Source organism: Mobula hypostoma, chromosome 4 (genome assembly GCF_963921235.1).
Source record: "Mobula hypostoma chromosome 4, sMobHyp1.1, whole genome shotgun sequence".
NCBI lineage: Eukaryota > Metazoa > Chordata > Chondrichthyes > Myliobatiformes > Myliobatidae > Mobula > Mobula hypostoma.
The window spans coordinates 148628036-148655110 of NC_086100.1; the positions used below are offsets into that span (position 1 = coordinate 148628036).

Here is a 27075-nt window from a genome sequence, read left to right on the forward strand (position 1 = left end):
CGGGGCAGGGCCTTTCACATGCTTCATTATTCTCACTTTATCCTTTAAAATTGTTCCGATCGTTGACCGACTGTAGTTTAATGCTTTTCCAATGACTGATGGCGTTTCACCTCTTTCTGATTGCTTTATTATTTCCATTTTATTTTCAATCGTGATCGTTTCCATCAACAGAATAGAAACACTGCGGATTCAGCTGCAGCCACAGGCGGCAGGTCCTGACCTGAGCTCCCCCGGGTCCTAAAGTCCACCTGCAGTGAGACAGGTTAAATGGGACAAGTGGGGGCAGTGCTGACTGGAAAAGTGGGGGGGGGGGTTCAGGGTGAATCTTGCTAATAAAAATTTAAGCTAAATACAAAGTTGCACACTCAACACAGTGTTAACGGCAACGACTTAAAATGGCGAACAGTGTCGTGATCCAACTTAAAGTGGCGGACGGCACTCTCCTTCCTCCATTCGTAAGTACGAGTTATTCGTAAGTTGGACGTTCGTATCTCGGGGATTCCCTGTATTTCAGGATGGCTATGAAACATTCCTTTTTGTGACAGGAAAGAATATTTGCAGTAAGTTTTGTCAAGTTGTCCTGAAAAATTGACTTCATAATTTCTGTTAGAAATTTGAATTACAAACGTAGTAAGGTTGTAAATCACAAGGGAGAGGACATATAAATAGAGAATAGTAATTAGAAAATATCAGGCTTTTATGAATTTTTCACGTGTCCATGCTTCATCACGTAATCACTTACAGTGTCAACTATAATAAATTTAAGATGTGAAGTCTGAATTTTCTTAAAACATTGTTTTCTTGTATGGTGCTTATACCAAGTTTTCAAAATATAATCAAGACATCCAAAATTATCTTAAATTCCCCTACCTCTTTCAAATTCAGAAACGGAAAGGTGGTTGGCCCAAAGGAAAGAAGAGAAAGCCACCTAAAGATTTCACTCCTCCACGTGCTCCAACCACAGGGTAAGCAAATAATGTCTTGTTGAATGTCAGTTGTGGTTCTGCTACCTAAATACAGTTACGTTTGAAGTACTAACTTTTAATAAATTAACCAGTGACATATCTTATAAATGTGACAACTCTATAGTTCTAGAATAATGTTGATGCTAATTGACAAATCCCCAATGATGTATGTTTCTTGTCTGAAACTAAATACATTTTTCTAAGGGATTTCCTGATTTTTGGATAAACCAGTGTTTTATTATAAATGCAAATGAGCCTATTTCAGTAATTTTGGGTATCACCTTCATAACATGCAAAATCATCAAAATATATAGTGGTTACTTTTATTAGGTAGACCTGTATACCTGCTCGTTAATGCAAAAAACCTAATTAGCCAATCATGTGGCAGTGACTCAGTGCATAAAAGCATGCAGCCATGGTCAAAGATGTTCAGTAGTTGTTCACACAAAGCATCAGAATGGGGAAGAAATGTGATCTTTGTGACTTAGATTGGAATAATTGTTGGTGCCAGATGCGGTGGTTTATGTATCTCAGAAACTGCTGACTTCCTGGGATTCTCACAAACAGAGGTCTCCAGAGTTTACAGAGAATGGTGTGAAAATCAAAACAACATCCAAAGGGCAGTTCTGCGGGCAAAAATGCTTGTCAATGAGAGAAGTCAAAGGAGAATGGCCAGATTATTTCAAGCTGACAGGAAGATGACAGTAACTCAAATAACCACACGTTATAACGGTGGTTTGCAGAATAGCATTTCTGAAGATACAACACGTCAAACCTTGGTAGTGGATGGGCTACAGCAGCAGAAGACCACACTGGGTTCCGTTCCTAACCCTAATAAAATGGCCACTCAGTGTATATATGCTTCTGAGTATATCATTGTGATTAAATATATCTGTGTATGTACCGTGCCTATAAAATGTATTCACCCCCTCTTGGAAGTTTTCATGTTTTATTGTTTTACAACATTGAAGCACAATGGATTTAATTTGGCTTTTTTTTTTACACTGATCAACAGAAAAAGACTCTTTCATGAAAAGTGAAAACATATCTCTACAAAGTGATCTAAATTAATTACAAATATTAAACACAAAATAATTGATTGCTGAAATATTCACCATCTTTTAATATGACACACCAAATCATCACTGATGCAGCCAATTGGCTTTAGAGGTCACATAATTAGTTATATGGAGATCTGTTTTTGGAGACCTGTGTGCAGTCAAAGTGTTTCAATTGAACGTAGTAAAAATACACCTGTATCTGGAAGGTCCAGTAGTTTGCGAGTCAGTATCCTGGCAAAAACTACACCATGAAGACAAAAGAACACTGCAAGCAATTCTGCAAAAAGGTTATCAAAAACTGAGTGATTGGGCAAGAAGGGGACCAGTGACGGAGGCCACCAAGTGATCATTGACAACTCGGGAGGAGTTACAAGCTTCAGTGGCTGAGATGAGAGAGACTGTGCATTCAACAACTGTCATCAAGTGCTTCACCAGTCATAGCTTTGTGGGAGATTGGCAAGGAGAAAGCCAATGTTTTTAAAAAAAATTCACATGAAATCTCGACTAGAGTTTGCCAGAAGGCATGTGGGAAACTCTGAAGTCAGCTGGAAGAAGGTTCTATGGTCTGATGAAGTCAAAATTGAGCTTTTTGGCCACGCACATCAAAAACACAACATCCCTAGATAGATAGACATACTTTATTGATCCCGAGGGAAATTGGGTTTCGTTACAGTTGCACCAACCAAGAATAGAGTATAAATATAGTAGTATATCCCTACAGTGAAGCATGGTGGTGGCTGCATCATGCTGTGGGGATGCTTCACTGCAGCAGGCCCGGGAAGAATTATGAAGGTAGAGAGTAAAATGAATGCAGCAAAATATAGGGAAATCCTGGAGGAAAACCTTATGCTGTTTGGTCTGTGACTAGGGAAAAGATTTGTTTTCCAACAAGACAATGACCCCAAACATAAAGCCAAAGCTACACAGGAATACCTGAAAAACAACACAGTTAATGTCCTGGAGTGGCCAAGTCAGTGTCCAGACCTCAATCCAATTTAAAATTTCTGGCTGGATTTGAAAAGAGCTGTTCACTCATGGTTCCCATGCAAACTGTCAGAACTTGAGCAGTTTTGAAAAGAATGAGGTAAAATTGCAGTGTCCAGATGTGTAAAGTTGATAGAGGCCTATCCACACAGACTCAGGGCTGTAATTGCTACCAAAGATGTATCTTCTAAATACTGACTTCAAGGGAGTGAGTAATTATGAAATCAATTATTTTCTGTTTAATAATTGTAATTAATTTAGACCAATTTGTTTTCACTTTGACACAAAAGAGTCAAAAGCCAAATTAAATCCACTGTGATTTTAATGTTGTAAAACAATAAAACATGAAATCTTGTGGGGGTGGGCAAATACTATTTATAGGCACTGTATATGTAAATACATGTATCAAATGTAATTTATGAATTTCATTAATATCTGCTCTTGCCTAACTTATTATGTGTAGTTAACACATCACAGGACCTATTCCTTTGAAAGTTTTTTTTAAAATTTTTATAAATCGTGTGGCACTGATTTTGAAGAAGTTGTTTCTTAAATTCCTTGTAACTACCTGACAGGTATGTGTTATTCCTGAATGAACAGAGAGCCAAGCTGAAAATTGAACATCCGGAACTTCCTTTTACAGAGATAACTAAATTGCTGGGTACTCAGTGGTCACAACTGTCTCAGGAGGGTAAACAGGTGAGAAGTCCCATGTCATTATTTTTCTCACTAAACGATTAAAATCAATATTTAGGTTTTTTTTAAACTGTTGCATCCTTTGCTCTCCACCCAAATGTCTGGAAGGAAAATGGCTAGAGAGAAAGTAGAAGGTGTTTCTCTTGATTTTTCCTTAGGTGTATAATGTGAAGCTTTGACTGTTACTCTTTCATGTAGAGTTTATTTCTGTACTTCTATTAACTAACATATATCTTGGTGCTGATGCAAACTAATATTGGTGTTCACGGATGTAACAGTAGCAGTAAATCTCCCTTTTGAATCTCTAGGTATATACGATTCTAAAAATTGAAGAAATAGAAGCACAAGAGCAAATTGATCTTTTACCATCTGCTCCTTTGTTGTACTAGCCCCATAACCCTTGATTCCCTTAGTATCGAAAAATAATCTCAAACTTTGCTAGTCCACTTTTGGATTTTCTGCTTTTCATTTAATAGTCTAGATATTTATTGAATTCTCCTTTTAAAAAAAACACTTAACCGATATAAATACTAAGATAGGTCTTTAGTAATCTTTTTAGGGTAGTTCATAAACAGCCAAGAACCTATTATTAGCTGTAATCTTAAACTTCAGCTCTCACTTCAGTTTTAATTGGCTATCATACTCTGAGCCATTGTTGTACCATTTTCAGTGTATTCACTGATGTGATCCTGAGCTACCTTAGTATACTGTGTATGTCATTGGAATTCCATGTCATAACAACAAGGTTTGACTTTTCAGTTGTGGTTTGATAATTTTAGAGTATTTTTATTAGAAATTTTGTCTTTGAGAAATTTTGCAATGTTGATTTTATGATTGAAGCGTCAATGTGCCAGAATAATCTTGGCTGAAGCATTAAGTGTGCTCCAGGTTTTTGGTTAAGTAATGTATAAATAGTCTGGGCCCTGTGATAAGATTTCTAATGTTAAGTTTGTAAAAAAGAAAAAAAATTAATGCAAACCCCCTACATCTAACTTGGTTTGAAGTAGATAAATGTACTCTGCAGCAATGACATTACTTCCACTAAGGGCTCTTTCATCTTTCTGGACAGAAGTACATTAATGAGGCAGAAAAAGACAAGCGCCGATATATTGAAGAGCTGAAAGCATATCAAAATTCAGAGGCTTACCAAGCTTTCCTGAAAAGAAAGGCAATGAACAAAGTGAAAAACCTGTGTGGTAAGAGAGAAAATTATTTTCCTTATTCTTACACTGTTTTAATCAGGTAAGCTCTGTTTACAAAAGTGCTGCACCTAGAGTTTACTCAAACAGAAAACAACTTTGCTGGTAAGGGTGTAGATGGAGAAAGAAAAATAAATGAAATTAAAGATAAAACACTGGAAATGTTCAGCAGGTCAAGTTGCATTTGTAGAGAGAAAACCTGAAACAGAGTTACCATTTCAGGTCCATGTAATGTGGATTGCTATTTACTTACAACTTCATTACTAAAGAATTTCAAATTTTATTTTTTAACCAAATAAAGCTTTAGGCTTTTCACAGATTAACTGATCTTTGTTCAGAGAAATTGAAATATATTTGTCAGTTTGCAGCTTCAGTTTTGGAGATTGTTTAGTGTTTATACTTGTGATATGTGCAAGAGCAGGCATACTACTAATGCTATAATTAAAAGTACACCTTAATTTTAGCACTCTTTTTATTGTGTAAAACAGATCAAAATGTCCTGTCGGATTTCTATTGGAAGTTTTTCATTTTAGTTATGGGTGGAAATTATTTTGAAGATATCTTAACACTCTAGCAGTGTTTAACCATTTCACTGTTAACATGGAAACCAAAGCCATGCAATGTGAACTAATATTGAATTCATCAGCAGTGGAGATTATGGTGTTTAACTTGCTGAGCAGGAGATGTCTTCCTTTTTCTGGTGAGCCATTAGATTGTTGAGAATTTAAATTGAGCTTAATGTAAAATTGTACTCCAATTAGGTGTCGAATCTCTGGACACTGAATGTGAAGATGAAGCTGTTACAATGTCAGAAATAGGTGTAAGTAGAGAATTTATTACACTTAATCTATTGAAAATTATTCATATGTAATGATGAAAGGAGAGTAGAAATATATTAATGAAGCCGTCTGTACGGTAGAAGGAAGTTTTTTTTAAACCATAGTGTGGTCTTATTACCACTGGTACCTGAAGAGCAAATTAATATTTTTGAAGTATACATATTTCAAAGTAAGGTAGGGAAATTTAATAGTACTGAACACAGATTGCCTGCTATAAAACAGTAACTAGAGAAGTTATTATTTTTACAGTTTTTAGGACATCATTGCTGGTCAGGATAATAGGTAAACTCTGCTACTTTCCAAATAGTTTTGTAAATTGTGTTATATCCACCAGGAAGGCTTTCTCAAATGTCTCAAAGCTGAATTTTTCAGTGCTGTACAAAGGTGCTGGTTGGTTCATGCAGCATGACTCTGGAATAGCTACTTAGCCAAGTCTAGTTTATTACTTGAATAACAACCTCTACAGTTGTGGTAACATTGGACAGAAATAATTTGTGAAGATTATCCCAAGGTGGCTCTTTCAGTTTAAGACCTTCATTAGTTAGATGTAAAAATCAATGAATTTGCAAATGTAAAACTATCAGATGCAGTGATTTTTTTTTGTTAACGGATGGAAGTGAAGTTTCTGATGGTTTGATAGTCTTGTCTTACGACCAGTGGTCATTGTTCTAAAACTAGGGAAAGTTTTTCAGGAATTATTTTAGGAAAGACCTCTACATGTGGAAGGTGATAAATAATATTGAAATCCTTTTGAAGTAACAGTTAATGCCATGTTATTTACTTTCATGTTTGATCTTATCAGAGCACTTGTGCTGTTGGCCCACAACCATTGAAGAGTGGCACAAACTTGAGGATCCAAAAACCTATTTGTATTACTATATATTCCAATGTGTTTCTCGTGATCCTGAATAGTCGTGAATGGACTGGGTGTTGGTGGAAGTTATTATTAAGTAATTATTACTTCACATTTGCTATCACATTTACTCTTTCATATTGCACATGTGTAATGCCATGCGATACTTTATCTACTTGAGTGTCAATGCAAAATACACCAGATGAATGTTTTATATTCTTTTAGTCAACATCAACCTCTTGACTCTTGAATTGACATTGTTTTAAATGCTGATAATAGCGATGAAAATGAGTCAACAATTTGGTTTAATTTGTATCCTGGATCTATAGTACTGCTTTTAAGTCGAAAATAATTTGTCAAGAAATGATGTACGTCATCATTACTTTTGTTTCGAATTGATTCATTAACTGGATGTGTTTGTTTAAGCAGGATGAGGGAAACAATGACCTGTACTGCAAAACATGTAATCAGTATTTTAGTTCACTACATAACAAAAAGGAACATCTTTTTGGAAGACAACATCTTCAGAACTTGACAGGTAAAAGAATTCTGTGTTTCCTGATCACGGCCATTAATAACCAGAAAATATATCATTGAAATAATAGCATCAGGGCCTTCAGCATACTAGTGACTTCAACATAGAAATTAAACAAGATTTTTTATTATTAAAATATGGATTTTCAATTTGTGTTATAACTGCATCTAATGACTTTAAAAATATATATTTAAGTCCATTGCAGACTGCATGATGTATGTAAGTCCATTGCAATCAATAAATTTTTAAAAATGACATAACATGCCAGTGTTCAAATAAAATTACTTTTGGTGTGTTCTGAAAATTCAGACTTCTGAGATAGCCATGATATTTTCTGTGTAGCTATAGTAATTAAAATGTGCATAGTTATATTTATTTATATTCTATTTGGACACTGCATGAAAATTTTAATAAATATATGGATGTGGAGCTTGAATGGGAAGACATATTGGAAAATAGAACTTTTAAATGATAGGAAATCACTAAATCTTTGTATTTGAAGAGTGCAATTTGCAAAAGTTTACGTACAAGTAGAGAAATTGATCAGTACACCAAATGTATTGTTTATTTCAAGTAGATTGAACTACAAAAATAAATCAGTCTTGTTGAAATTGTACAGAGTTTCCTTGAGAACACACCATGTGTTGTGGGTCTCTAGCTAAAGAACTAACCTGGCTTAGAAGTAGTGTGGTGTAGATTCACTTCATTGTTTCTTGGAATAAGATAGTTCTCCCAAGAACTCTGGTCCTGATGAAGAGTTTTGGCCCGAGACATCAACTGTTCACTCTTTTCCATAGATGCTGCCTGACCTTTTGATTTCCTCTAGCATTTTGTGTGTGTTTCTCTGATTTCCAGCTTCTCATGTCTGTTTCTTCTGACAGGATAGTCTAGAACTAGAAGTCGGGCAAGGTGTTGGTTATTTAGGACGAGGTTAAGAAATTGCTTCACAGATTGTCATTTGTGTGGAAGGTGCATTTTCTCCCAGCGACTTTTGGAGCTTTCCCTGAACTTTTCAGTTTTCTTTTGCATCTCAAGAAAATGACAGTAAATTCACCTCGTATGTAGATGGGAGACAGGAGAGTTGAGGACACCTGATAGGCATGAGATAGATAATTAATTACAGAGAGATGACAGGGAATGGGACTGATGGAGTGTATTTCTGTGCATTGTTATTTAAGGGCCAAAGTTGTAGCAGAACAGATCACTTGTGGGATCAAGCAGTGGGGTCATACTCTGAAAGGCGAGACTGTAAAGAAATATGAAAAGTGTGAAGTTTGAGAATTCACTACCCCTTAGAGCAGCGGAAGCCCTCTAATGAATACATTCAACCTGATGTACAGATTTTTTAAAATTTGGATTTGGGATGGAGTATCAGCCTATTTTACCTAATGATTGATCCCAAAGGAAATTACAGTGTCACAGTTGCATTACAAGTGCACAGATATCCAATTATACAAATATTAGAAGAGAAGTAAGAAAGAATAAAAATTAAGTTACCTCAAACGGTCTAACAGGAGGGGTTATCACTTCCCCGGCTATAGGTTGACTCATTATAGAGCCTAATGGCCAAGAGTAAGAATGACCTCATATCGTGCTCTTTGGAGCTTCACATTTGTCCTCGTCTTTTACTAAAATGGGTAGGCAACCTATGGGCGCACGGACCAGATCCAGCCCACGAAGATATTGTGACTGGCCTGCGAGTGATTTTTCCTTATTCTGAGTGTTTCATGCAACCACACTGATAGACATGCATGGCGTCACACTGGCCCCAGGTTCCGTTTTGTTCCAAACCAAAGACTGGTATATACGAATGACGGGAAGGCAGACTACCCTATTAATATATATTAGATACTCTCTATGCATGTGCAGGTTTTCAGATGGGAACGTTCAATTTTGTAAACAGAAACAGCGTCACTGTGTTTTAACAAGAAATCCACGCCAAATATCCAGATATTAACATGTGATATGATACTTGTTGAATAACTCGCGTTTCGAAATAAAATAAAATAAGAAAAAAATTCCAATGGCAATGAATGCAAAACTCAGGAAGGTAGATGCTGAGTGCCGAAAAAGCAGTGAAAGTGAAGGAAATGCCCGTGCCAGCTACAAAGTCTCAAAATGTATTGCGGAAAAGATGAAGCTTTTTACAGATGGAGAGTTTGTCAAAGAATGTTTACTGGTAGTGGTGGATATTGTTTGTCCTGAAGAGAAATCTTTATTTGCATCTATCAGCTTGTAGGCAAGAATGATCACACGGCGAGTTGAAGAAATGTCAGCAGATGTTATAAGTTGTTTAACGGATGCCTGCAACGAATTGCATTTTTTTTCAATTGCTCTTGATGGGAGTACAGACTTGAGAGACACTGCTTAACTTGCAGTGTTTGTGCGAGGAGTGACCTCAACTTTTCAAATTTTTGAAGAGTTTATTCAATTAATTCCTATGAAGAACACGGTTACTGGAGCAGACATTTCTGAAGCTTTGTTGAAAATGATGTTAGAAATAAAACTTAATGTGTTGAAGCTAATTGGCATCACAACTGATGGGGCACCAGCAATGGTGGGACAGAAAAACTAAACTGAGTTCTTCGATTACTAATTGGCATCCTTGGTTAAGCACAAATGATTTTCTAGCATGTGTTATTCATTAATTTGAGGCAAAACATAACTAGTTGTATTTAAATGGATAATTCCCATATTTCAAGTTTTTTATGGCATTTATCTGGCCCACCGTCCGCTCATTAATACGCAATCCGGCCCGCAGAGGCAAAAAGGTTGCTGACCCCGTCCTGAAAGTTCTCCTCTGTTCAGCCATGGTGGCATACAGATGGTGAGAATCATTGTCCAGAATTGCCAGGGTTTTCTGTATGGTCCTTTGTTCTACCACAGCTTCTAGTGTGTTCAGTTTGGCACCTATATCAGAGCCAGCCTTTCTAATCAGTTTATTGAGTGTGTTGGCATTACTTGTGTTGATGCTATTGACCCAGCATACCACTGCATAGAAGACTGTGCTAGTGACAACAAACTGCTAGAACATGTGAAAGGGAGGCCTACATACTCCAAAGGACCTCAGTCTCCTTAAGAAGTAGAGGTGACTCTGGCCCTTCTACCTGGCCACTGTGTTGGTGCTCCATTCAAGTCTGTCATCCAGGCGTACTTCCATGTTCTTGTAAGTCCTCACCACATCCACATCCTCTCCATCAACAGTAACAGGAAGCAGTGCAGGCTTAATCTTCCTCAAGTCCATCACCACCTCCTTTGTCTTACTGATGCTTGCACCATTTGATGAAGTCCTCCACCAGGGCCCTGTATTCGCCCACCCTTTATGCACTAAACTATTGCTCAATCATCAGAGACTTTCTGCAGAAGACATGACTCAGTGATGTATCTGAAGTCCAAGGTATACAGGGAAACCAGGAAGGGAGCTAATCCAGTACCCTGTGGGGCCCCAATGCTACTTATGGCCACATCTGACACGCAAACTGTCTGCCAATCAGGATACAATGGAAGTACCAACCTGCATTCAATGGAGCTTTTCCTCCAGCACTGAAGGTCTGTGTGATATTGAAGGCATTTGAGAAATCAAAAAACATGATCCTCACAGTGTTGCCCTGCTTATCCAAATGGGAGTAGGCTCTGTTCAGCAGGTAGATGACAGCATTGTTGACTCCAATCACTGCAGGGGATTGAGAATGATCTGACCAGGGTTCAGAGGTGAGTCAGCACCAGCCTCTCTAGGGTCTTCATGATGTGTGAGGTCAGGGCCTCTGGTAGTCATTCAAGACATTCAAGATTTTAAAGTGTCTTGAAAAACTACATATAGTTTACAATTTCTCCTATATCCATTATGTTTCTTAACTAACAGAAACAAGTGCCATAACTTTTTCTAGTCATATTAAAACGTGTAAGATCTTGTCTCCTGGAAGTAAGCCAAGCTACACTTGGAAAAGGGCAGAATTCTTGACATTTTCTGAGAACTCAGTGCACAATACTAGGCTTCAACTTGTGAGGCAGTGAACTACTGTGGGCTTTGTTCTTGCCAATGTTACGTAGTTTACAACTCTAAACAGGGAGTCATAGTATTTGGACTGAGGGATTTGTCTGCTGAATTGTGCTGAATTAGACATGGAAAGGAGAGCCCTGTTGATGTGAATGGAGAAATAGTTTGATGGAGAAAGGGAGGTGAAAGGTAATTGTTTCATGGATTGTGTTTACTTTGACTTTTTTTAAGTGATTTACCTTTCCTGTTAATCTTTAAAAACCTTTAATTGATTTTTATATCGTCTATGACTAGAAGAGAAATCTGGAGGCATGGCCTTCTGTGATGGAATCTTAAATTTTACTCATGATGGACTGTGCCTTTAAGAACCCTGCCTATGGGAAAGAGAAGCTGTACAGCACAAACAGCTTGTTACGGGGGGGGGGGGGACACACAGTTTGTTTGGGATTTATGCAAGGACACTGCCAGATTCTGAGTTCCTACAAAGAGAGAGGGGAGGAGCTACATGATGGACAGCTGGTGTTTGGCACAACAACATTTAAACCAGCGTAGTTGCTTGTTTCACAGGACACGCAGACGCACTAAGGTGTGGTGAAATTACCACTACACTTTCAGGTGCCCACGAGTGTGGGACTGAGGATCGATTAAGAGGAATCGATCTGTGATTATTAGTGCGTGAAAGAGCGACCCTGTGGACTCTATCAGTGTGTCTAACCCTTGCCTGGGTTGGTAGATTATCACTTGAAGACGGCACTCTTAAGTTGGTCACGTTTGGCTAACTTGGAAGTTTGGGAGGACATTCAAGAGGATCGACGACACCTGTTGATTTGGATTACCTCTCCCCCTCTCCCCTCTCCCCCTCTCCCCCTCTCCCCCTCTCCCCCTCTCCCCCTCTCCCCCTCTCCCCCTCTCCCCCTCTCCCCCTCTCCCCCTCTCCCCCTCTCCCCCTCTCCCCCTCTCCCCCTCTCCCCCTCTCCCCCTCTCCCCCTCTCCCCCTCTCCCCCTCTCCCCCTCTCCCCCTCTCCCCCTCTCCCTTCAGTTCCATGGACTGAACTGTATATCCTTACTTCGTAAGACTGTATCACTCACCACCTAAGCCTGAAGAAGTTTGGGAATTGATATATTTACACCCGTATATGCATAATGCCCTTAACTCTTATTTTACCTGGTTTAAGTTATTATATGACGTAGTTACTAATAAAATAGTGTTTTGTTAATAGCAAAACTAGACTCCAGGTGTGTTCTATTGCTGTTGAGATTTTTACAGAGTTGCGTGTACGTGACACCTTCCCAGCTGTATGACATTTTGTATGCTGGGGCTTTGCCATGAACCAACCACTGCTTGCTCCCAGAAGTGACCTGTGCTGCTACAACTTTAGCCCTTGAGTATTAAAGCAGGACAATGGAAAAGTGATATAGAGAATAGTATTTATTCAAAGGGCAGCAGGTAATCAAGCACTTGCAACCTCTCTTACTATTACAGATTGTCAGCATCAGTTATTCTGGCTGTGCTAAAACCTGGCACCGAGTTCTCAACTTGTGAACCTTGGTTCATGCTGCAGGACCAGATCGAGTTCCTTGTTTTTATTCACTCATAATTGCAAGCTTTGAGCTCACACATGTATAGGCATTACACAGGTTGTACTGTGTCATTATTAATCTTAGTTTATTCCCTGTATATTTCTCAGGCATCTCTTTCACAGTCTGAATCAGGAGGCATATACTCCTTCCTAATTTCCATACTTCTGAACATTTCTCGACTTGCTTACAGTGGTTCAAACCACTCTATGCCGCCTTTGTTCATCGCTCATCATCAGTGTGACCTTTCTACTTGGTTCTGCTTCCTTTAAGTTGTTGCTGTAACTAATTAGGTTTTGGTGCACTTGACTAACAAAGCTTTCATGTAGTTCAAAATTAGATACATTTTCATGAACTTGGCTGCATTCCTAGACTAAATGTCTGCTTACTAAACCTGCACTTGCTGTTTCAGCTAGGGTCTACAACTGGGCCATGTGTGTCACCACTGAATAGCTGCCTCACTCAGCCCTGCACCAGGGATGGGGATTTGGACTGGATTCCTGGCACTGCAATGCACAGCTAGAACAAATGGTTGTTTTAGATTATGGGGCAGTTTTTCTTATTAAGAAGAAAGGTCTTCCAAATCAGTTGAAATGTTTGGCAAGTGCGGACAGATCTTAACTTATCATTGCATTCCCTGGGTATCACCAGCATCCCCTTAGCACTTTTGGACTGTGTTCAGATTTCAATGACAGTCATACTATAAATGTAATGCTTTTGCAAAACATTTAAGGTGTTAATCTGTGTTAGTAGAACTTAAAATAATTTTAGTTACCATCACAACTTCATAAAAAAAATTATGTGGGAAATGTATTGTATTCACCATACCCTCCGATCCCACTCGAACTGGATGTTTAGATGTTAACGACTGTGACTTTAAATTTAAACAGGGGACTTTGAGAAAGAGGCAGCTGAACTCTCAAAACAGCAGCAGGAACAGCAGAAGGATGATGAAGATTCAGCTGATGACATTGGCATGGCAGAGTTCTCCCATTTATGTGGCCTGACTTCAAGGCATAACTATACATCGCTGAATTTAAGTTTTCTGGAGGAATATGTCTTCAAGCAGGTAAAATGTAAGTAAATATGATTATTTATTTCAGTTATTTATGTATTATTTATAAATTCTTAGCTAAGATAATCTGACTTCTATTAGCTGCTGTATTTTAACCAATAAAGGATAAATGACTGGTGATGCTTAGATCTCATATGGATTTAGCTTCACGTCATGTATTCTTTGCAAATAGGTTCCCAGTTGAAATCTATTCCCAGCCTTGACTACAGTCTTATAAGTACATCAATTTCCTACAACTTGATACAGTTGGCATTAATTCAATTATTGTGAATTGCATTGATGACAGCTTGCATCCGGGGTCCGAAAGCTTATTTCACATAGAGTGATAGAGGCATTATTCTTCATTTGATCTGGTTAGTACTTGATTTGGGAGTACAAAATGATCATACATGTTGCCTGAAATAGAAAAAAATATTCTGGTTCCGTGTGCTTACCTTTCTTTGAGGCTGGTGTTGCTGTGGTCAGGCCACTTGACATATCTCACAGATGTCAGACTTCAACATGGACACATCTCCTATCTCCTGGACGAACATGCTACCCTCAAAGTTCAGGCCATTGTCACCAGGCAGTCACAAATGCTGTACTTCCTTGCACTACCTGTTTCTATCTTCTGCACAGATAGACCTATTGTTTTATCCTGCTATTTTCCACCAGATCTACTTCTTTCTACCTGAATCTATCCTTTCATCCTGGTTCAGTATCTTTCCATATACATTTATGACGTCCTTGATGGTCTCTGCTACTTTGACAGCTTTTGTTTTTTTGGTCCCATTGCTATATCTTCATGATGAATACATTCATACCTGTATCCCACATCAGGAGAAGCTGAGGGGCCCTCCATTTCTTCCTTGAACAGAGGTCTTACTAGTTCATCTCCAGCAACAAATTAATTTGCTTGACTGAACCTGTTTGCATGTTGAACAATTGTTTCAACCATTGGCTTTCTCCTCATCAAAGGTGTTGCTATGGGAATTTGCATGAGCCCGAGGTTTGTTTATGTTCTTGTTGGATATGTGCACAGTATTTGCTTCAAGCTTACTCTGGCCCCCTGCTCTATTGATTATTCCAGTACATTGTATTAGTCCAGCCTCCTGCAGTTTTCATTTGACTTAGACTCCCCCAGCTATCTTTACCTTCTTGCACCTGGCCTTCTTTAAGGACCCAATTCCGTTCTTCCAATTCCTCCATCTTCATCATATATGCTCTGCTAATGAAACTTTTTCACACAGGTACTACATTAATGGGCAGAACCAATGACTGTGTCTCAACTATTTCCCACACGTCTGCCCTCACCCCATCTGCCCCTGGACAGAGCAAGGATAGAGTTCTTCTGTCTTCACCTTCAGTCCTATCAGTTTCTTTATTCAACAGATTGTCAGATACATTTTTCCAGCTCCAACAAGGTTCTACCATCAATCATAAACATACTTCAACCTTACCCACCAACCTCCAACCTTCCGATTCAGTATTTCAAAGGGACTTCTCCCTTTTGAGGCTCCCTGGTCCATCCTACTGATTCCACCAACCATTCTCCAAACTTTGGCACTTTCAAAGGCAGCCACAGCAATGCAATATATATCCTTTCACTTCTTTTCTTCTCACCAATCAGAGACACAAATGGTCTTTCCCTGTGATGCTGCGGTTTTGTCTATTGCATTACAAGTTCACAATGTGATCACCTCTGCACCGGAGAAACCAAAAACAGACTGGGTGACCACTTTGAGGAAACAACTGTGTTCAGTACACAGGGTTATATCTAAACAGGATCTCTGTTCAGATAAAACAACTGAACATGATAAACTCCTTAATAATACAATCTAGAATATCTATGGTGAAAATGTAATTAATCTAGTTTTGTGATGTTATACTGTATGTGAATGAGAATAAAGCTTCCTTCTTATGACTTAGTAAAGCATTTACTGAGCTGACATCTTTTTATTGAGTGGTGCATCATCAAAGCTGGTTGGACTTCATAAATTTTGTGAGCTTTTTTTTTTACTTTGCATCACGATGGAGAGACCTTCAATGATACACATCAGAAATTTGAGTGTAAATCACCACTCTCTGTAAACCTATTTAAACTAATGACTCATGAAATCATTTATAAGCCTTGAATTTCTTGTGTGTGCTCCCAGCAGATGTTGCTGTGTCATGTGTCACTTGAAAATTACCTGAGTTGTGTATTATTTACAGGATTTTATATTTGGTAATCCTCTTTTTCAGCATCTGCAGTAATTTGCTTTTGTTGAAAAGTACACTTTTAGTTCTCTTGTTTAAGTAAGTTCATCATCAAAGAATGTTTTCACACCATTGGGTTTAATGAGAGTATTGGACAGGAGGAAACAAAATACAATAAAATCCTTTTTTGACAGTTCCATTATTTGTTTTTGTGCTGGTGGTTGTATTGGGTGGGTTGTGACATTGGTGATATGGTCTCCTTTTCCTTTTTGTCAAAGATACAGTTATAGATTAATGTGAAATAGCTTTTAAATTGCTTGAAACATTTTCTTTGGCCGTGATACCCGAATGCTAATACTGCAGCGTACATTCCATTGCTAGTAAATGCAGAGGTGAAAGTGAGGTTAAATTACCTTATGTCATATTTCATTAATATGATCATTTTTCCTGATGTTGTTTGGCATTAGCTTTAAAATAACTGTAGTTAATAATTTTCACACCCTGGAATCATCATAATATTGAGTCGTCCCTTGTTTTACAGTTGCAAGAGAAAGTTTGTGAACCATTTGCAATTACCCAATTTTCTGCATTAATTACTCATAAAATGTAGTCTGATCTTCATCTAAGTCACAATAATAGATAAACACAATCTGCTTAAACTAATAACCTACAAATAATTGTATTTTTCATGTCTTTATTGAACACATTGTTTAATCATTCACAGTCCAGGCTGGAAGAAGTATATGAACCCTTGCATTTATTAACTGGTAGAACCTTCTTTAGCAGCAATAACCTCCACCAAATGTTTCCTGTAGCTGCTGTTTAGACTTGCACAATGGCAAGGAGGAATTTTAGACCATTTCTCCATACAAAACTGTTTCAGTTCATCAATATTTCTGGAACACCTTTCATGAACAGCCTCTTCAGGTCATGCCACAGCATCTCAATTCTATTAAGGTCATTCCAAGGCACAAATTTTCTTCTTTTGAAACCACTCTGTTGTTGATTTACTCTTGTGTTTGGGATCATTGTTTTGTTGCATCACCCAGTCTATATACTACTAAAACTCTCATGCTCTGTCTGTCTGTTTGTGACCTCCAATCAGCGCAAAAGCTGCATTACAGCGGCACTTTTTATTGACTACTTCGAATTAAAATGCGCTAACTTACAGAATGCAGGCAAAGTTCAGGGTTATATATTCGTATAAAATTGCTCATTTGCCAAAAATCAACAGGCTGCCTTTCACCCAAGACAGCCATCATGGAAATCGGGACGCGACAGCCCGGCGCATGCACATGGCCAGCCTCAGCAGCGACACCTACTGGAGCAAAAGGGCAGGGCAGCTCTATTTCGAGGGCACAAAATAATCTTCAGATGCTGGGGTCAAAGCAACACACACAACACGCACGCTGGAGGAACTCAGCAGGTCGGGCAGCATCCACGGAAATGTTTCGGGCCGGAACCCTTCATCAGGACTGAAGAGGGAGGGGGCAGGGTCCCTATTAATAAGGTGGGGGGAGAGGGTGGGAAGGAGAAGGCTGGTAGGTGCCAGGTGAAAAACCAGTAAGGGGAAAGATAAAGGGGTGGGGGAGGGGATAGGCAGGAAAGGTGAAGAAGGAATAGAGGAAAGCACAATGGGTAGTAGAAGGAGGTGGAACCATGAGGGAGGTGATAGGCAGCTGGGGGAGGGGGCAGAGTGAAACTGGGATGGGGGAAGGGAGGGAGAGGGATTTTGAGGCATCACATTCTGTTAATCATCATCAGCATGTGCAGGATTGGGACAGATCTAACTACCACCCATCAATAAGAGATAATTAAGTCTTATTATAATGACGTACTTCGAGACACCCATAAAACCTTTTGCTACAGTCAATGGACAGCGGTAACTATATCACTTCCATTTAGGAGAGTGCCAACCACATCATCAAGAATAATCAGCATCCTTTGGTGTTAGTGCTTCGTATCTTCTATCCAGCATTAGGGTAAAAAAAATGGTCAGCCTAATTATGCCGTGTGGAAAGGGAAGGGGGTCATTATGGTTAAGGGATGACGCCAGACTTCGCTGGGAAGTGGCAAGGAGAGAGAGAGAACAAGAATCAGATGAGGCCAGGGCCACACGACTCCAAGATCAAAGAGTCAGGACAAAAAAAGATGAGAGAAGAAGAGACAGAAGAGGAGAGGCGTGCACGTCTCCAGGATCAGAGACAAACAACAAACAGCAGAAGAGCTGAAGTGACAGCATGAAAGGGCTGTGCGTCTCCAGAATGACAACGAGAGGCACGAGGGTGGCAGATAAACCAGAAATGGTGCCATCAAAATTGTCCTCCTTTAAATGAGGAGCAGCTATATTTCCTTTGCTACACGTCGTTCATCTTTAATAACCTGAGGTTTTCTACTTCATTTTCCAAAGCAAAGCGATACCAATAGCATTCAGGAAAATTTAATGTTCATTCTGGTCATATCAGACTGCTCTACCCTTCTCTCAAAGGGTGCCTCAATGGGTCACCCCGTTGTCTAATTTCTATTAAATTTCAGATGACATACTGCTACCCTGACATTCTCCTGTAAAATTCCTTGATACAATTTTGAATTCATTGTTCCCTCAACGATTGCAAGCTCTCCAGGCCTTGAGGCAACAAAGCAGCCCCAAACCATAATGCTCTTTCCACCATGCTTCACAGTTGGGATGACGTTTTGGTGTTAGTGTGCAATTCCCCTTTTTCCTCCAAACATAGCAGAGTGCATTTCTACCAAAAAGTTCAATGTTTGTCTCATCTGTCCACAGAACATTGCCCCAAAAGTGTTGTGGAACACCAGGTGATCTTTTGCAAACTTGAGATGTGCAGCATCTTTTGGAGAGCAGTGGTTTCCTCCATGGTGTCCTTCCAAGAACACCATTCTTTGTCAGTGTTTTTCTTATAGTGGATGCATGATCAGAGACTTTGGCATGTTCGAGAGATTTCTGCAGGTCTTTTATTGTTACTCTTGAGTTCTTTTCCACCTTATTCAGCATTGCATCTTGGTGTTATCTTTACAGGATGCCCACTGCTAGGGAGAGTAGCAACAGTACTGAATGTCCTCCATTTGTAGACAATTTGTCTTACTGTGGACTGATGAACACTCAGGTCTTTAGAAATGCTTTTGTAGCCTTTTCCAGCTTCATACATCTCTACAATTCTTCTTCTAAAGTCCTCTGAAAGCTGTTTTGATTGAGGCACATGTTCCAGATAAATAGATCTTTCTTGAGATCAATAATCACAGGCCTGTCAATAACCGGACTTTGTCTTTTTTTATAGAGCAGGGCACCTCTACAAACCACACATCCAATCTCATCTCATTGATTAGAACACAACACCTGACTCCAAATAGCTTTTGTAGAAGTCATTACCCCAGAGATTTACTTATTTAAATGGTTTACTCAGTATTGATGAAAAGAAGTACAATAGTTCATGTGTTATTAGTTTAGGCAGATTATGTTTGTGTATTATTGTGTCTTAGATGAAGATCAGACCATATTTTATGAGTAATTAATGCAGAAAACCAGGTAATTGAAAAGGGTTTCACAAAATTTTTCTTGCAGCTGTACCTATAGATTCTTCCTTTTATGGTATCACTGTCATGTTGACTTGTGCTAATTACCATTGTAACTGAGAATTTGAAACCCTGGTCGATGAATAGAAAGCTTTTCTGCTACAAAATTTGATACATCACCACCATGTTGAATGACCAAATAAATAACTGCAGTTTAAAGCCAGCCATTGGAATTCTCAAAGGTGTCAATTTATATTTTGTCTCACATGATCCTAAAATCTAACCACAGAAAGAATTTAGAGGGAATATTTCATGCTTGATGAAAACACTATTGAATTATTTTCTGTCCTTCACTCTTCATATTAATTTCTCTCTGAAAATTATGATTAATTCTATTTCATTCACCCTATCAGGTAGCACATTCCAGAAAACTAACTGAAACTTTAAAGAAATAACCTTAATATTTTTCAAAACCTCAACTTTTCATAATTCTCCTTGTAACATTCCTGTTTTGTGGAAATATCCACTTCTGGTTTCGCCACATTACTCAATTCCCCCAATTCTGATACCAGTCTGCTAAGTTTTCCCGCATTCTCTTACCTCAAGTGTGCTGACCAATATTCAAGATCAATCAGTGATGCACAGATATTTACCTTAACTTCCTTATTTTTGTTTGTATCATGCCTTTTTATCAGACCAAGAGTGCTACCTATTATTTTTACCAGCTTTATCAACCCCACTGGAAACTTCAAAGTTTTAGATTCTGGAACTTTAGGCCTGTCTTTCTTCCAGCCCTACTTTTTAAGTTGGTATTATGCATGTCTCTACACTCTAACCGTCCAAATGTATGATATCATATGTCCTGCATTAAACTACAATTATCAGGTTCTGTACACTTCGTTGATTACCTCCTGAATTGGCCTCAGTTGTCCTCACTGTTACTACGTTTCCTTAGTTCCTCCACCAATTTTAAAGTGTGTTGCCAGAACCTATGTTCAGATCAGTAACAAAAGAGAATAATGCTCCTTAAGCAAAGTCCTCAAGAGTACTTTTACACTTTATTCCGCTGTGAAGGACAGGTTCATTGAAGTTCTCAGCTTACAGACTCCATACTGCCAGAGTCACTTCAAATCTTACGTAATTCCACTGTAATAACTCTTCAAACATTTTTAAAGTCTTCATCAAAACTTTCCATTTTGGTTGGAATGCTAATTGTAAACTGTAAATGGCTGACATGCCATTTGTACGCAGAATAGGAAAGAGAACAGTACAACATTAGAGGGGCAATTTTGTGCTATTCTTACTAAATGTCCTTACTTGTATGTCTCTCTATTCTCTTCATATTCATGTGTTCATCTAAAAGCCTCTTCTACTCACCAAACTGCTTGATCTGCTACCATCCCTGGTAGCCTATTTTGGGCACTACTACTCTTTCTGTTTTTTAAAAAACCTTGCCCCCTTGCCCCTCACATCAGCTGTAAACTCCTCCCACCTCTAAAGACAACTGTGTTGCTCTAAAGAGCATTATGAGGTCATTCTTACCTTTGGTTATTCGGCTTTATAATGTCAACCTATAGCCAGGTAAGTGATGACTCGCTCCTGTTAGACTGTTTGAGGTAACTTATTTTTTATTTTTACTTATTTCTTTTCTAATATTTGTATATCTCTGCATTTGCAATGCTACTGTGACATTGTCATTTCCTTTGGGATCAATAAAGTATCTATCTATCTCACTTGAAAAACATGTCTTCTGGTATTTGATATTTCTACCCCGGAAAAGAATCTGACTATTTATGTATGTTACTTATAATTTTAAGAACCTTTGTCAGGTCTCCCCTCAGCCCAAGTTTGTCTGACCTTGCCTGTGGCTCGTACCCTCTAATCCAGGTAGCATTATGATAAATCTCTTCTGCACAGTCTCCACATCCTTCCTGTAATGGGGCAACAAGAATTGCATGTACGACGCCAAGTGTGGTCTGTCTAATTTTTTATTTAACTGCAGCATGACTTCCTTACTCTTATATTCAACACCCCTACTAATGGAGGCAATAATAATCATATCCCTTATTTACCACGTGCAGATGCTTCCTTTTTCCTCCTGACTAAATGTTGGATTATCTTGGGTCATTCAAGATTCCCTTTCCTTAACATCCATGTCCTAACTGCTTATGGGAACATGCCAATCCTGAACTCTGATCTTTAAACAATTTCATGCATTTCAGACATGCACTTGTCTGACAGCAGCTGCTCCCAATCAACATCCTTTACCTCCTGTACCTTTCCACAAGATCCAATTTTATCCTTGTCCATATAATATAATGAGTAAAATATAATGAGTTTTGGTCACTATTCCCAAAATATTCCACCACTATCTGATCTGTTCCCTGACCTGACTCATTTCCCGGAACCAGGTTCAGTATGTCTTCTCCTCACATTGGACCCTTGGATGTACTGAAGAAATCCTACCCCATCTAAGCCTCTTGTGTTTGGGAAGTTCTAGTCAATACTGGGAAAGTTAAAGCCACCCACTATGACATCCTGTTGTTTCTACCCCTTTCCATAATCTGTCTATATCTGTTCCTTCACCTCTTGGTGGTTGTTGGGAGTACTTTAATATAATCCCATCAGCATAATTGTGACCTTTTTTTATTTCATAGCTCCACCCAAATTGTGTCTGCTGATGAGCCCTCCTGTGTGTCTTCTCTGAGTACTGCTGTAACTCTCCCTTATCACTAATGCTATCCCTCCACCTCTCTTGCCCCCCTCTCTATCACATCTGAAGCAACAAAATTCAGGAATGTTGAGCCACCAGTCCTGTCCTGTTTGCAACCATGTTTTTGTATAGCAACAACATCATAATTTCATGTACAGATCCAGACTCTAAATTCATCACCTTCCCCATAATACTCCTAGTATGAAAATAAAGACATTGCAGACCATCAATCCCACCATCTTCATTAGCTAGTACCTTACTATTCTTCTTTTCAGTCTTACTTACCATATCATCTTTCTTGCCCCCAACCCTATCACCTATTGCCTTGCTGCTGTGATTCCCATTCCCCTGCCACTGTAGTTTAAGCTTTTCCAAGTAGCACTAGCTAATCTCCCCTTAAGATATTGGTTCCCTTCAAGTTCGGGTGTGAACTGTACAGGTCCTACCTGTCCTGGAAAAGAGCCCTGTGATCTAAGTCTGAAGGTCTCCCACTTACACCAGCTCCTTTGTGAAGTACTGAACTACACTATACTGTATGCTTCTCATTTCAATGACACGTTGCACAAGTAGTAATCCTGAGATCACAACCTTAACAGTTATGCTCTTTAACTTTCTACTGAGCTCCCTAAAATCCCTTTGCAGTTTCTCATCCCTGCTCCTGCCTGTGTTATTAATACTTGTATATACTATGACCTCTGACTGCTCAACCTCCCTTCTCAGTGTGTCCTGGACCCAATAGTCTCCTGTCTGCTCTGAAATTCAATGAACCATCTCTTACTCCATTGAAGAACTCAGCTGAGTGTGTTAGGTACGACCTACCTTTTAATAAATTACTTTCATTGGTCAGCCGTGTTTTAACGTGAATTTTTAAAAAGTATTTGTAGGTTTTTCAATAATTCTGATTAGGAGCAAGTGTGTAGCCCAGGCATGACCAAGGACTTTTGTGTTAAAGTTGTTTTCTTTGACCCCTAGTAAGAGAGTTTGAGCTTGATGAACTTGCAAAATCGTTGGAGCACGTACAAGATAAGCATAAAAATTTAAATAAGCAGTTGGACGTATTGAAGGTAACTTATGTTATCTCTTTAGTGTTCAGCTATTCCTTTTATGTAATTGTCTAGAAGTGTTCATTCAGAGCTTTTTGAAAAGAGAAATATATTTGTTTATAAAGAGTAAAAGTACTGTCATACAGTGTATGTGAAATGATTAATATTGAATGTTAATAAGTTCATGATTTGGTAAAAATTCCTAAGATTCTCAACAATCTAAATAAAGAACACTTTCCTCATCTCAGTCAAACTGTTCAATCCTTTATCTATTGGACAATATTTGGTTCAAGATTCATAGCCAAAGAAAACAACTTCTGAATATTGCATCTAGCTGATCCCTTTCAAGTATTAAGTTTTGTAGTGAATGTAAGCTCATTGTATTCTGTAGTTCCTCAGATGATGACTCCTTCATCCCCTGTACCAAATGAGTCTACCTGCATCACCTTCAGCGTTAGCAGTGTATCAGATGTAATCTGATCAAACCCCTGTATAATTGCAGTGAGAATTTTCTATATTGGGCTCCAAGCTGTTGCCATTAAATAAACATTGGTTGTTGAGCTCATATATTGACATTGCAATCATGCCCGGATCCCTCTGAACACACTTGTTTTATTTTTCTACCAGCCTCCTTGGCAGGCTGAATTTGTGTAAAATCATCTTATACATTGTACTCCAGATTGGATAATAATGATCACAGAGTTCACCAATTTTTCTGTTCGCTTTTCAGCTCTTGAATAGCTTCAGATCATTCTCCGTATTTATTTATTTATTTGTTTATTTTGTTAGAGGATTGCAGAACCAATGAGCCACTCCTCCCAGCAACCCACCTATTTAACCCTAGCCTAATCACAGCACAGTTTACAATGACCAATTCATCCACTAATCTGTACTACTTTGGACTGTGGGAGGAAACCGTTAAACCACATGGTCACACAGAGAATGTACAAAGTCCTTAGAGACGGTGTTGGAATTGAACTCTGGTTCCCTGAGCTGTAATAACGTCACGCCAACAGCTATGCTACCATGGCATGACTGTAGTCATAGAGAGCTACAGTGCAGAGACAGGTCCTTTGGCCCATCTTCTCTGTGCCAACCTGTTTTTCTGCCTATTCCCATCTACTGGCACCAGAATCATAGTCCTCCGTATTCCTCTTATCCATCTACCTATCTAAACTTCTTTTAAATGTTACAATTGAACCCACACCCCCAGCTTCCCTGGCAGCTCATCTGCACCAACCTCTGAGTGAAGAAGTTCCCCCTCAGGTTTCCCTTAAGTATTTCACTTTTCATCCTAAACCTATGCCCTCTAGTCATAGTCTCACCCAAGATCAGGGGAAAAGGCCTGCTTGTATTTACCTTATCTATATCCCTTATAATTTTGTTAATCTCTATGAGATCTCCCCCTATTCTCCAGGGAATAACTCCGTATAACTCAGGTTCTCAAGTCCCAGCAACATCCTTTTAAATTTACTCTGCTCTCTAGGTGACCAAGAACTGCATGTTTTAAATTACTAGCAAACTGCGATACCCTTTGATTTTTCATCTTGTCTTAAATATAGGTTTTAGAAGGTTTGAGTCCCAAGTACAGATTATTATGGCATCCTATATGCCTGCCTGAATCAATTTATCTCTCCACTTTCTTCTACCAACCATATTAAAATGTTAGAACATTAAGGTTAATTCTGCTTTTGTATCATGGCATTTATTTTTCATTGTATTTTAGATCTACATATATAAAACAAAAACGTGTTTCATCAAATGTTTACATGACATCTTAACTGTCATTTACCATGATGTATCTAAATATTTTCTGTCTTAGAATCAGAAGGTAAAATTGGAAACTGACCTTGTGAATTTGAAAGCATATGGAGCATCACTGGATGAACAATTGGAAAGTTTAAAAATGGTTCCATTGCTCTTTCAGTTCCACATCCAAGTAACGGATAATGGTGAGCTATAAATCACTTTTGTTATCATACCTACTTCTCAGTGTCAGGTTTAATATCACTGGCATATGTCGTGAAATAATTAAAAAAATAAATTACAATAAGAAGTATGTATAAAAATAAATTAAATGAGTACTGCAGAAAGAGAGGAAGAGGAAAGAAATAGTGAGGTAGTGCTCAAGAATTCAGTGTCCATTCAGAAATCTGACGGTGGGGGGGAAGCTCTTTCTGAAATGGTGAGTCTGTGTCTTCAGGCTTCTGTAGCTCCTTGGGAAGAGGGCATGTCCTGGGTGATGGGGGTCATTAATGAGGCACCTTTTGAAGGTGTCCTTTATGCTGGGGAGGCTAGTGCCCTTGATGAAGTTGGCTGAGTTTGCAACTTTCTGCAGCTTTTTCAGATCCCTTGCAGTGGCTCCTTCATAACAAAGTGATGCAATGAGTTAGAATGCTTTCCATGGTACATCTGTAGAAATTTGCAAGAGTCTTTGGTGACATACCAAATCTCCTCAAACTCCTAATGAAATGTAGCTGCTAATGTGGCTTTTCTGTAATTGCATTGATATGTTAGGCCCAGAATAGATCTTCAGAGCTTTTGACACCCAAGAACTTAAAAATGCTCACCCTTTCCACTGCTGATCCCCTGATGAGGTCTGGTGTGTGTACCTTGCACCTTCCTGAAGTCCACAATCAATTCCTTGGTCTTACGTTGAGCGCAAGGTTGTAGTTGGAACGCCACTCAACCAGCTGATCTACCTCGCTCCCGTACACCACCTTGTCACCATCTGAAATTCTGCCAACAATAATTGTGTCATCAGCAAATTTAGAGATGCCATTTGAGCTGTGCCTAGCCACAGTCATGGATGTAGAGAGAGTAGGACAGTGGGCTAAGCACGTATCCTTGTGGTGCACCAGTATTGGTTGTCAGCGAGGAGGAGATGTTATTTTCAATCCATACATGTTATGGTTTCCTAGTGAGGAAGTCGAGGATCCAGTTGAAGAGGGAGGTACAGAGGCCCAGTTTTGGAGTGTGTTGAATCTAATGGTATAGTCTATGCAATTCTCGATTTTCTTTTTGTTAATGTTGTTTTGGCTTTTGTGGAGCATTTATTTTATACTCTGTAAAATTTAGCACTGATTTATATTAGTTCAACACACCAGCACTGTTCTATTTAGCATGTGTTTGATGAGGACATTAGTGGGTGGAGATTATTTGTAGCCTTTTCGCTCATTTGTCTCAAAATGATACAGAGATGCGATCCCTGCCTTACAGATTATGAAATCTCAGAACTCAATCCAAGCATTATCTTGGAGGATAAAAGGTGAAAACAATATTACAAAATAAACTAAACTCATCTGCCATTATGAATCCAATTTGTACACCAACTGGTGGAGAATAAGAGACATCAACCCTGAGGCTCTGGATCTGTTAAGACATGTTCCCTAACATGCTTTTCTAGAGAACCTGGTTATTACAAAATAGCATTCTTATAACATAAAATGGATTCCTTTCTTCACTTTTATTCATATCATTGCTTTGTTTATTTTTGCTCTTTGTCAGTATTGTAACTTATTTCAAGTGTTTGCTTAGAATATCACACATCTGTATCTCTCGTAGTCATTTTTTTTTGATGGTTGAAATAAGTCCAAGTTTTGTGGTTGTGAGTGAAGAGCTACTTTCCCTTTCAGGATACTGTTTCCAGATTCTTGGTGGGCTGATTCTGAGGGTCTTCAGGACTCCTACATGTGTTCATTGACTGGTCAAGCATAGCCATATAACTAAAACCCTTTATTAAATGCAAGAGCAACACTGTCAGATTAGTTTTTTTGAGTTTGCTGTTGGTAATCTGGTCACCAGTCATAGTTGGTTCTTTCCTTAGTT

At 38.7% G+C, this 27075-nt stretch overlaps 1 protein-coding gene across 1 annotated transcript in view; it reads left to right on the forward strand.

Annotated features, from left to right (window-relative positions):
- Window positions 1–27075, forward strand: part of LOC134345663 (uncharacterized) — a 52082-nt gene that overhangs the window by 20260 nt on the left and 4747 nt on the right. Inside the window, exons 4-11 of the mRNA XM_063046686.1 lie at window positions 886–965; window positions 3586–3709; window positions 4776–4902; window positions 5667–5725; window positions 7027–7135; window positions 13598–13783; window positions 23177–23268; window positions 25070–25199. Of these exons, the coding sequence (XP_062902756.1) occupies window positions 886–965; window positions 3586–3709; window positions 4776–4902; window positions 5667–5725; window positions 7027–7135; window positions 13598–13783; window positions 23177–23268; window positions 25070–25199 (907 nt within the window). The remainder of the gene's footprint in view (window positions 1–885; window positions 966–3585; window positions 3710–4775; window positions 4903–5666; window positions 5726–7026; window positions 7136–13597; window positions 13784–23176; window positions 23269–25069; window positions 25200–27075) is intronic.